Here is a 12,391-nt window from a genome sequence, read left to right on the forward strand (position 1 = left end):
GAGTTTAATATAGACACAGTAACAGATTCATGACCTTTGGAATCTCAAGTGCTCCCCTCTATGTATTTTCTTGCAGGCTACATTTACACAGAAGCTGAATGTCTTTAAATGTTAAGATCTTCTTTGCAACACAGTGCAGACCTCGCTTGTTCCTGAAATGATCAAAGGATTAATGATCTGGCTGTTTACTACTTGGTAAATTAGGCAAGTGTTCTGGTACAGTTTGACCCCCCCCACCCCCCCTCACCCCTACACACACCTGCCTAGCTCACACAATAATGCAGGAGGTTTTGAGGTGGGGGTGGGGGGTGGGGGTGTCACAATTACCACCATCCCATTCCCAACTTCCATGGAAGTTTCCAAAAAAGTTTTAAGTCTGATTAATTCTGGGAAACGGTGCGATCACTGAGAGACCCTGCGTAAAGACAATGAACTTTATAATCTCAGCAGCAAGCGGCAGGTAACGGTCAGAGTACCAACAGTCCACAAGACAATGGTAAACCTACCATTGGGAATTACAGATCTAAAGACAGGCATGAGACAATGTTACTTTCTATGGACCGCAGGCTGCTAAGGGGAGATTTAATTCAGGTTTTTAAAAATGGACAGATTGATAGAGTGAATTGAGATAACTATTTTTTCTGGTTGGGAGTCAGCTGGAGAGGATCATTACAGATTGATCCAGCACGGGAGGAGGCCACTTAGCCAATTGTACTAGCTCCATCAAACAGCATTCCTGCCAGTTCCACTGTCTGCTCTTTCCCCAGAGCCTGAAACATTTTCTGACAATTTAAAGCTGTCACTAAAAAAGGAGTAAGAAGTCTCACAACACCAGGTTAAAGTCCAACAAGTTTATTTGATAGTAAACCCACAAGCTTTCGGGGTTTGCCCCTTCGTCGGGTGAGTGACTATCCACAGTATGACTAAAAAAGGAAACAGGTTCAGAGAAATATTCCTTGAGCTTTTTTTTAAAAACTTGGAATCATGTTATTACATAAGCGAGATATTATTAAAGCAAGTTTGTTTGTACAGAACCTCCAACCTCTGTGCAAGATTCTCTCCACACAATGTCACTGTACTTGCTTGCATCCTCCGAATGCCAGTCATTGTTTACCTGCTGGGATTGGTTCCCACTGCTCTGTTCAGGTGTTGTCAGAATATCCGGCTGCTCCAGGCTTTGGAGAAATTCCTTGATATGTTCCAGCTGAGAGCGGAGGCCCAGGTCAGCAATGGACTTGCCAAGCTCAATGTGGAAAGAACTGGATGGCAGGATCAGGGGCGGGTGATTGTCAAAGCTTTCCAGGATAGCAGCTGAGGATAAGAATGCAGAGATGTCAGTGGGTGCAGTGTGCTGAGGTAATCACTACTAAATCTCAACATCCCTTACAGTGCAAGAGCAACCTTAACCCTTCTTTCATAAAGGGGGTTTAAAAGCACTCAGCAGCTCTCTCTCACTCAAGGCTATTCAGGCTCTTTATGCAAACCTCATCCCCCACATCAACCCAGGAAACGATTTCCAAATTCCTTAAAAAAAGCAATGAGTCAGTGACAGGGACTGAAGTGAAGGCTCAGTTAGAATGAGACCTGGATGGACACATAAGCAGCCTGGGAATGGAGGGATACAAACGAATGGTCTAGTTGGACCAATGAGCGGCACAGGTTTGGAGGGCCGAAGGGCCTGTTTCCTGTGCTGTACTGTTCTTTGTTCTTTGAGACAGGTAATAATTACATATGCCCCATTTTTGCAGATGTTCCAACACACTGCACAGGGTGGCACAGTGACACAGTGGTTAGCGCTGCTGTCTCACAGCGCCAGGGACCCGGGTTCGATTCCCGGGGGGCACGGTGACACAGTGGGTTAGCACTGCTGTCTCACAGCGCCAGGGACCCGGGTTCGATTCCCGGGGGCACGGTGACACAGTGGGTTAACACTGCTGCCTCACAGCGCCAGGGACCCGGGTTCGATTCCCGGGGGCACGGTGACACAGTGGGTTAACACTGCTGCCTCACAGCGCCAGGGACCCGGGTTCGATTCCCGGGGGGGCACGGTGACACAGTGGGTTAACACTGCTGCCTCACAGCGCCAGGGACCCGGGTTCGATTCCTGGGGGGGCACGGTGACACAGTGGGTTAGCACTGCTGTCTCACAGCGCCAGGGACCCGGGTTCGATTCCCGGGGGGCATGGTGACACAGTGGGTTAACACTGCTGTCTCACAGCGCCAGGGACCCGGGTTCGATTCCTGGGGGCACGGTGACACAGTGGGTTAGCACTGCTGCCTCACAGCGCCAGGGACCCGGGTTCGATTCCCAGCTTGGGTCACTGTCTGTGCAGAGTCTGCATGTTTTCTCGGTGTCTGCATGGGTTTCCTCTGGGTGCTCCAGTTTCCTCCCACAGTCTGAAAGATGTGCTGGTTCGGTGCATTGGCCATGCTAAATTACCCCTCAGTGTACCCGAACAGATGCTGAGGTGTGGCGAGTAGGGGAATTTCACAGTAACTCATTGCAGTTTTAATGTAAGTATTATTTGTGACACTAATAGATAAACTTTAATTTTATAAAGAACAATCCTCCCAACTCCACGAAATGAAAAGGCTTCAGTCTGTATCTAACCCCGTACTGTACCTTTCTCAGGAGTGTTTGATGGGGGACAGTGTAGAAGGAGCTTTACTCTGTATCTAACCCCGTGCTGTACCTGTCCTGAGAGTGTTTGATGGGGGGACAGTGTAGAGGGAGCTTTACTCTGTATCTAACCCTGTGCTGTACCTGTCCTGGGAGTGTTTGATGGGGACAGTGTAGAGGGAGCTTTACTCTGTATCTAACCCCGTGCTGTACCTGTCCTGAGAGTGTTTGATGGGGGACAGTGTAGAGGGAGCTTTACTCTGTATCTAACCCCGTGCTGTACCTGTCCTGGGAGTGTTTGATGGGGGGACAGTGTAGAGGGAGCTTTACTCTGTATCTAACCCTGTGCTGTACCTGTCCTGGGAGTGTTGGGGACAGTGTAGAGGGAGCTTTACTCTGTATCTAACCCCGTGCTGTACCTGTCCTGGGAGTGTTGGGGACAGTGTAGAGGGAGCTTTACCCATGCTGTGCTAGAAGTGTTTAATATTGTAGCGAATGCCTGAAATAAAAACCATTTCATCTTCTGAATTAATCAGCTCAATGAGCATTGGCGCAATAAACATGTCCACCTATCACGGTGCTCACCTGTTCTCAGGGCTGTGTGCTGGTCCTCAGTGACAGGGCTCCACAGCGGTGGGCAAGGCCGGCCTGGATTATACTCCCTGAGCATGTGATGGAGCTGGGCTGGGTTCAAACTGAAAAAATCATTACGCAGCGACCTCCAGTTAGCCTGCAGAAGAAAGTGAACATTCATCATAGTTATTTATCTGTGTATTCACCAGGGGACTGGAGATTGCTCAGAATCTTTCATATGTGTGCCTGACCAGTTCACAATGATAGATTCCCTTCCCTAAAAACCACTTGGGCTTCAGCATCATACAATCATAGAGGTTTACAGCAATGGAAACAGGCCTTTCTGCCCAACTTGTCCATGCCGCCCCTTTTCTCAGCCCTAAGGTAGTCCCAATTGTCCGCGTTTGGCCCATATCCCTCTATACCCATTTGACCCATATAACTGTCTAAATGCTTTTTAAAAGACAAAATTGTACCAGCCTCTACTATTACCTCTGGCAGCTTGTTCCAGACACTCACCACCCTCTGTGTGAAAAAATCCTCCCTCTGGACCCTTTTGTATCTCTCCCCTCTCATCTTAAACTTATGCCCTCTAGTTTTAGACTCCCCTACCTTTGGGAAAAAATATTGACTATCTAGCTGATCTATGCCCCTGTTATTTTATAGATCTCTATAAGATCTCCCCTCAGCCTCCTACACTCCAGAGAAAAATGTTCCAGCCTACCTAGCCTCTCCTTATAACTCAAGTCCCTGGTAGCATCCTAGTAAATCTGTTCCGCACTCTTTCTAGTTTAATAATATCTTCTATAATAGGATGACCAGAACTGTACACAGTATTCTAAGTGTGGCCTTACCAATGTCTTGTAAAACTTCAACAAGACGTCCCAATTCCTGCATTTAATGTTCTGACCGATGAAACCAAGCATGCCGAATGCCTTCTTCACCACTCTGTCCACCTGTGACTCCACTTTCAAGGAGCTATGAACATGTACCCTTAAATCTCTTTGTTCTGTAACTCTTCCCAACGCCCTACCATTAACTGAATAAGTCCTGCCCTGGTTCAATCGACCAAAATGTATCATCTCACATTTATCTAAATTAAACTCCATCTGCCATTCGTCAGCCCACTAGCCCAATTGATCAAGATCCCGTTGCAATCGGAGATAACCTTCTTCACTGTCCACTATGTCATCAACCTTGCTGTCATCTGCAAACTTACTAACCATGTCTCCTATATTCTCGTGAAAATCATTAATATAAATGACAAATATATCTCCTGGCATCTTACAATTTCAATTCCAGATTTTTATTGAATTCAAATTTCACCATCTGCTGTGGTGGGATTTGAACCCGGGTTCCAGAACGTTACCCTGGTTCTCTGGATTATTAGTCCAGTGAAAGTGTCACTATGTCACTGCCGTCTTTCTTCCCTGTGCCGCTGCAGTGATCAAAACAAAGCCTGGATAGCAGCATAATGTTTGAAGTAGTGTCACAAGTGAGCTTACATTAATACTGCAGTGAAGTTACTATGAAAATCATAGAATCATAGAACCCTACAGTGCAGAAAGAGGTCCCTTCGGCCCATCGAGCCTGCACTGAACACAATCCCACCCAGGCCCTACCCCCTCATCCCTACATATTTTACCCACTAATCCCTCTAATCTAAGCATCTCAGGACACTAAAGGGCGATTTTAGCACAGCCAATCAATCTAACCCGCACACCTTTGGATTCTGAGAGGAAACCCACGCAGACACGAGGAGAATGTGCAAACTCCACACAGACAGTGACCCAAGCTGGGAATTGAACCCAGGTCCCTGGGGCTGTGAAGCAGCAGTGCTAACCACTGTGCCACCGTGCTGCACCGTGCAGCCAGAGTGTGGAGACTCGTGGAAAATCCACGCAAGTCCATACTCTGGCACTGTTTGGGTTCACCAAGGGAGAATTTAGCACGATCAATCCACCTAACCAACACGTCTTTCGGACTGTGGGAGGAAACTGGAATGCCTGGAGGAAACCCACACAGACACAGGGAGAATGTGTAGTCTCTGCACAGACAGTGACCAAAGCCGGGAATTGAATCCAGATCCCTGGCACTGTGAGGCAGCTGTGCTAACCACTGTACCACCCCATCACCAGGAGAATGGGGGAGAAGGGGGTTGGGATTGTTAGTGAGGAAGGGGATGGGTGCTGGATGGGTATAAAGCTCAGGGAGTGAGGTGCGTGGATTAGTAGTGGGGAAGGGGAGAGCCCTGGGGGAGTGGGTACAGGGTTGGTGTGGGCTTTCAGCACAGGGAAATGTGTGAATGTTTCTGTGCTGAGGTCAGTGTGACAGCTTCCAGCTGACTGCACTCCCCACCTTCCTTGTGAAAACAATGGGCCAAACTCTCCTCCAGAACTCAGACTGCTGTTCTCCACACATTCACTCCGTCCAGCACAAACCCTCCCCAAACTGCCTCACACAGCCAGCAACCCGCTCTGTTCTGCTGCTGACTCTGTTCTCCAATTACCTTCCACTGCTGCTCATCCAGCAACACCCCCACTCCCCACAACACCTCCTAATGTCACTGACCCCCACTGCTGCTCATTCAGTACACACACACACACACACACACACACACACACACACACACACACACACACACACACACACACACACACACACACACACACACACACACACACACACACAGTCACTGTCCCCTATTCTGCTCACTCATTCCTGATTACTATCTCAGCCCCCGCTCCTGGTCACTCCCCTCTCCACTCCTTCATCCAACCGTCAGTTTTTGGTATGTGAATAAATTCTGGGGTGTTGTTGGCTTCTCTGATTGTGGAGCTGACTCCTGGGAGAGCAGCTCCAAACAACCACAGCAGAACGGACACGAGGCCAACGAGAAGAGGCAGGAATGGGAGTGGAGCTGTTTGTAGAGCCAGCTGCTCCCCCCCATTCCCTGACCTCCAGTGGGAAGCCAGCCACGAACAGAGACATCTGCCCCCAACACCCCCCACCCCACCAATCCCCATAAACCTAACGCCACAGGGAAATACTTGGAAAAACAGCTGCTCCTCATCTCCACGTGGTCCTTCACAACTCTTCAACAAATCTCCAGCTGCTCATTGAGTTTCTCACCTCAAAACTACGGAGTGAAAATTCAGCCATTGGGAAAAAGATACAAAAGTCTGAGCTCACATACCAACCGACTCAAGAGCAGCTTCTTCCTTGCTGCTGTCAGACTTTTGAATGGACTTACCACATATTAAATTGATCTTTCTCTACCCCCTAGCTATGACTGTACCACTGCATTCTGCACTCTCTCCTTTCCTTCTACCCTATGTACTCTATCAACAGTATGCTTTGTCTGCAGAAAGCGTAAGAGACATGATTTTTCAGAGTACATAGTACATGTGACAATAATAACTCAAATCGAGAAGAGACAAAACAGGTTCCTTATATATTTAAAATAAAAACCTCAATAAGAGAGATGCTGACATGCAGTGCAGAGATTGACAAGTCATAGAGCACAGAATGAGGCCTTTTGGCCCATCAAATCCATGCCAGCAAGTGTCTTTACACCATCAAACTTGCTACCTCCATTACTCACAATGAAACATAGATTCTTCACTTTACTCACATAACAAAATCTACCATTTAGCCCCTACTCCACCTTGCTTTCCCATCGAGCTCAGAAGCAGCTGACTCTCCCACTCAATCTCTGTCTCTAAACCAGCAGTTCTTAAAAATGTGCTACCCTGGAGAGAAACAATTACAGTGAGGCTGATTTGAAGAAGCGATACAGAGACAGGGACATCACCAAACAAGCTTTGTTAGTGAAGAAAAAGGGCTCATTGTGAAGAACAATATGAGATACAAAAGTATCGAGCCAGGAATTGTTAGAGGGCATTGCAGAGGAGGACAGCATTCGCTGCAAAGTTTTATTGGCCAGCATCCACTCAGTGAAGCAGGATCTCCACAATAGACTGCATTCTACTCCCTCCTGAGTCACTCAGCAATCCTACAGCAAGCTGCATGTCTCTGTTCCTCTGACATCAGTTAGATCAGGAATCCCTATCAAGACTGGGACAGGGAATCGCTGAGTGACTGGGACAGGGAATCGCTGAGTGACTGGGACAGGGAATCGCTGAGTGACTGGGACAGGGAATCGCTGAGTGACCGGGATAGGGAATCGCTGAGTGACTGGGACAGGGAATCACTGAGTGACTGGGATAGGGAATCGCTAAGTGACTGGGACAGGGAATCGCTGAGTGACTGGGACAGGGAATCGCTGAGTGACCGGGATAGGGAATCGCTGAGTGACCGGGATAGGGAATCGCTGAGTGACCGGGACAGGGAATCGCTGAGTGACCGGGATAGGGAATCGCTGAGTGACCGGGATAGGGAATCGCTGAGTGACCGGGATAGGGAATCGCTGAGTGACCGGGATAGGGAATCGCTGAGTGACCGGGATAGGGAATCGCTGAGTGACCGGGATAGGGAATCGCTGAGTGACCGGGATAGGGAATCGCTGAGTGACCGGGATAGGGAATCGCTGAGTGACTGGGATAGGGAATCGCTGAGTGACTGGGATAGGGAATCGCTGAGTGACCGGGATAGGGAATCGCTGGGTGACTGGGATAGGGAATCGCTGAGTGACTGGGACAGGGAATCGCTGAGTGACTGGGATAGGGAATCGCTGAGTGACTGGGACAGGGAATCGCTGAGTGACTGGGACAGGGAATCGCTGAGTGACTGGGATAGGGAATCACTGAGTGACTGGGACAGGGAATCACTGAGTGACCGGGACAGGGAATTGCTGGGTGACTGGGACAGGGAATCACTGAGTGACTGGGACAGGGAATCGCTGGGTGACTGGGACAGGGAATTGCTGGGTTATTGGGACAGGGAATCGCTGGGTGACTGGGACAGGGAATCGCTGGGTTATTGGGACAGGGAATCGCTGGGTGACTGGGACAGGGAATCGCTGGGTTATTGGGACAGGGAATCGCTGGGTGACTGGGACAGGGAATCGCTGGGTGACTGAGAACTGCTCCAACAGACTCCAGACCAGACAGCAAATCAGCAAAGTTCCCCAGAGCGTGGATGTATGTCAGAGGACTGGTCAGTGTGACGTCATACTCAGAGAGGAAAGCTGAATTAACCTGGGTAATTGCAGTTTCTTTAACGTCAGTGCTCGGAGTGGATTCTCTAACTTGCTGACAACACTAAAATAGGCAATGTGGTGACAAATCTGATGAACAAAAAAAGAGAATATTGGGAAGGTGGTGAAAGTGACTGTGAGATGGAACATCTTGCTCAAAAGAATTGTAACTACACTGTGAGTAGATGAATGGCTGGGCAAATGCTAAGAACAAGAGAGATTTGAGACAAAGTTTACAAGATGTTAAAAGCAGCTTTTCAATGGACAAGGTCATAAACATGATTAATGACAACAAGTATCAGATTAATAGTCAGGATGCAACTTATTTATTGCACTCATAAGACCAGGGCTGCAAATTTGGGTTCCATGCTACTGGAAGGATGTTGAGGCAGTGAGTAAGCAGCATAGCAAGATACTGCCTGGTGTCAGGAAATACAAAAGAAGATTTGGAAAAATCAGACAGTTTTTGCCACACTGTTCGATGGTAATTTGGTAGAACCTTCCAATCTAATGCCAGATAGTAACACACAAGTTACTGAGGAACAAAGAGACACCGACATAAGAGTAAATGTGAGAGGTTTAGTACAAAGAGCAGGAGAAACTCTTCTACAGAGCTGGAGAATTCATTCTCAGTGTTCATGATTGGAACAGAGACATTGGGCAGAATTTTACCAGATTGATTCCAGGTGTCCACCAAACGTGAAAATGGGAGAGTTCCTGATCCGCTTTTTAGGCAAGTTTCTACACCCAATTTTACACACTTAATCACTGAAAAAATGGTGTAGATGGTTTCTAGCTGTTGCAGGCAATGCGCTGGGCTTAATTCACTAGCCAGCCTGTACAGGGAGCTATTGCGCACGTGCAGACATCTGATTCTGCACATACTCAATAGCAGCTGTAGGGGTTTGATGGACAGAGCGCTGTCAGACCCCTGCTATTGCAGGCAGCCTCAACCAGCTCCCCCTGCTGCAATCACGGGGCCCACGGCCAATTAAATGCCCTGCAGTGCAGGAGCAACTAGCTCCAGCCATTCCCTTCCCCATGTAATCCCTTTGCAGAGCAGCAAGGCGCTGCCCCCCCCAACTCAATCCCCACCCCACGATCCTGTTGTAGAGTGGCAGCAGGCCCCTTCCACCCCAATCCTATCCCATTGCAGAGTGTACAGCGGGCACCCTCCCCGTGATCCTATCCCGTTGCAGAGTGTACAGCGGGCACCCTCCCCGTGATCCTATCCCGTTGCAGAGTGTACAGCGGGCACCCTCCCCGTGATCCTATCCCGTTGCAGAGTGTACAGCGGGCACCCTCCCCATGATCCTATCCCGTTGCAAAGTGTACAGCGGGCACCCTCCCCGTGATCCTATCCCGTTGCAGAGTGTACAGCGGGCACCCTCCCCGTGATCCTATCCCATTGCAGAGTGTACAGCGGGCACCCTCCCCGTGATCCTATCCCATTGCAGAGTGTACAGCGGGCACCCTCCCCGTGATCCTATCCCATTGCAGAGTGTACAGCGGGCACCCTCCCCGTGATCCTATCCCATTGCAGAGTGTACAGCGGGCACCCTCCCCATGATCCTATCCCGTTGCAGAGTGTACAGCGGGCACCCTCCCCATGATCCTATCCCATTGCAGAGTGTACAGCGGGCACCCTCCCCGTGATCCTATCCCATTGCAGAGTGTACAGCGGGCACCCTCCCTGTGATCCTATCCCATTGCAGAGTGTACAGCGGGCACCCTCCCCGTGATCCTATCCCATTGCAGAGCAGCAGCAGATCCCCCTCTGATCGAACCGCCCCTACACGCTCTGCCCCCCTAGGCCCCGCTCCCATAGCCCCAGCTCTGGCCAGTACCAAAGCGCCCAGTGGGCAGTGCCAAGGTGCTCTCAGTCTCGATGTAGAGATGCCGGCGTTGGACTGGGGTAAACACAGAAAAAAGTCTGACAACACCAGGTTTCAGTCCAACCGATTTATTTGATAGTAAACTCACAAGCTTTCGAGGTTACCCCCTTCGTCAGGTGAATGGAGAGTTCTGGCCTGTCTGTTTACCATCAAATAAATCGGTTGGACTGAAACCTGGTGTTGTCAGACTTCTTACTGCTCTCAGTCTCCCCAGGAGGCCTGAATGACCTCCAGTTCCACCAGCAAGGCTGACAGGATTGTTCCCTGTTTGTAGAGAGCGGGTGTTCTCCTCGCCTGGAGAGGCCAGAAAGCAAGCGAGCCCGGATGATTGAGCACTGAGCATGCTAAACAGATGCTAATTAACATTATAATTTATTAATATAATTTATTCAGCCTCTCGCCCATTTCCAGTGGGAGGCTGTCCTTGCTGGAAATCTGGCTCTCAAGAGCTGGGGAATCGGGCGTGATCCTAATTTCTCAGCTCTCGCACAATTTTATTGGCCCACTCTGCCTATTGGAGGGCTGGACAAGTCAGTAAAATTCTGCCCACTGTTCAAGAACTGATTCGTTAAGCGCTTGACAGGAAAGGTGGATAAAGGGGTTAGGAACAGAGAGGGGACAGGGGATAGGATACTGCTCAAGTGCAGGATAGACCAGACAGCCAATCTTGTTAAACATTGTGGGTAAATCAAGAAAGGAAGTCAGAAATAGGACAGAAAGGCAAAAAAATCTCATCGACTCCACAGAGCTAAGGGCATGCTGAAATAGTCACATTGGTCTGGATCCTGACAATTAACCATTCCCAGGATTTCAGAGTCCTCAATTCCACTCTCATTGTTTTAACAACCCCAAATCCCAGCCTCAGCTCCCACCTGGGTTTCTCAATACAACAAAGAGTTAATTCAATGCAGAGATTGCTGTTTACCTGGAGAAGTGTCTCCTTCGGTGTAGCGAGCAGGTTGACAGCAGTGGATAATTTGAGGAAGAGTTCAGCAGCCTGCTCTCCAAGTCCAATGCCCTGAATCCAATCAAGAAGCAGATCCAGATTGGCACGAATCTGCACTCCCTTCGTCCACTGGTAGAATCCTCCTCCTGATCCTGTAAGACACAGTAACACAGAGTGAAGTGAGGGCCTACCCACAGGCTAGGGGGATACTGCCTTCAGAGACTGGGGAGGGGGCTGTCCAACCCCCAACACAAGATTATCACTGCTGCATTAGAACCTTACGTTTAGGGGATACGTGCGGGGAAAGTTTTTCACACAGCGGGTGCTAGTGGTGGAAGCAGGCACATTAGCAACGTTCAAGGTGTATCTTGATAGACATATGGACGAGAGAAAAACAGAGGGATAGAAATTGTATACTGGCACAGGCTTGGTGGGCCGAAGGGCCTGTTCCTATAATGTATTGTTCTTTGGAATCTAATCAAGGCATTGGGGTGAGTAGATTAATACACAGCATAACAGATACCCGGGAGTGAGTTACAGACTGGAATCTAATCGAGGGGTTCGGGGTGGTTTATATATAGAATAACAGATACCCGGGAGTGAGTTACAGACTGGAATCTAATCGAGGGGTTCGGGGTGGTTTGTATATAGAATAACAGATACCCGGGAGTGAGTTACAGACTGGGATCTAATCGAGGGGTTCGGGGTGGTTTATATATAGAATAACAGACACCCGGGAGTGAGTTACAGACTGGAATCTAATCGAGGGGTTCGGGGTGGTTTATATATAGAATAACAGATACCTGGGAGTGAGTTACAGACTGGAATCTAATCGAGGGGTTCGGGGTGGTTTATATATAGAATAACAGATACCCGGGAGTGAGTTACAGACTGGAATCTAATCGAGGGGTTCGGGGTGGTTTATATACAGAATAACAGATACCCGGGAGTGAGTTACAGACTGGAATCTAATCGAGGGGTTCGGGGTGGTTTATATACAGAATAACAGATACCCGGGAGTGAGTTACAGACTGGAATCTAATCGAGGGGTTCGGGGTGGTTTATATATAGAATAACAGATACCCGGGAGTGAGTTACAAACTGGAATCTAATCGAGGGGTTCGGGGTGGTTTATATATAGAATAACAGATACCCGGGAGTGAGTTACAGACTGGAATCTAATCGAGGGGTTCGGGTGG

The 12,391-nt window shown here is 48.9% G+C and overlaps 1 protein-coding gene across 3 annotated transcripts in view; it reads right to left on the minus strand.

The window, feature by feature from the left end:
• Positions 1-12,391, minus strand: part of LOC145356516 (ras-associating and dilute domain-containing protein-like) — a 185,432-nt gene that overhangs the window by 37,585 nt on the left and 135,456 nt on the right. For all 3 annotated transcript variants that reach the window (XM_080209251.1, XM_080209252.1, XM_080209253.1), the window contains 3 exons: positions 11,172-11,344; positions 3,206-3,350; positions 1,115-1,311 (listed from right to left, as the gene is read on the minus strand). In XM_080209251.1, the coding sequence (XP_080065377.1) occupies positions 1,115-1,311; positions 3,206-3,350; positions 11,172-11,344 (515 nt within the window). The remainder of the gene's footprint in view (positions 1-1,114; positions 1,312-3,205; positions 3,351-11,171; positions 11,345-12,391) is intronic.

This window comes from Carcharhinus amblyrhynchos, chromosome 21 (genome assembly GCF_965287045.1).
Source record: "Carcharhinus amblyrhynchos chromosome 21, sCarAmb.v2.hapA, whole genome shotgun sequence".
Taxonomy (NCBI): Eukaryota; Metazoa; Chordata; class Chondrichthyes; order Carcharhiniformes; family Carcharhinidae; genus Carcharhinus; species Carcharhinus amblyrhynchos.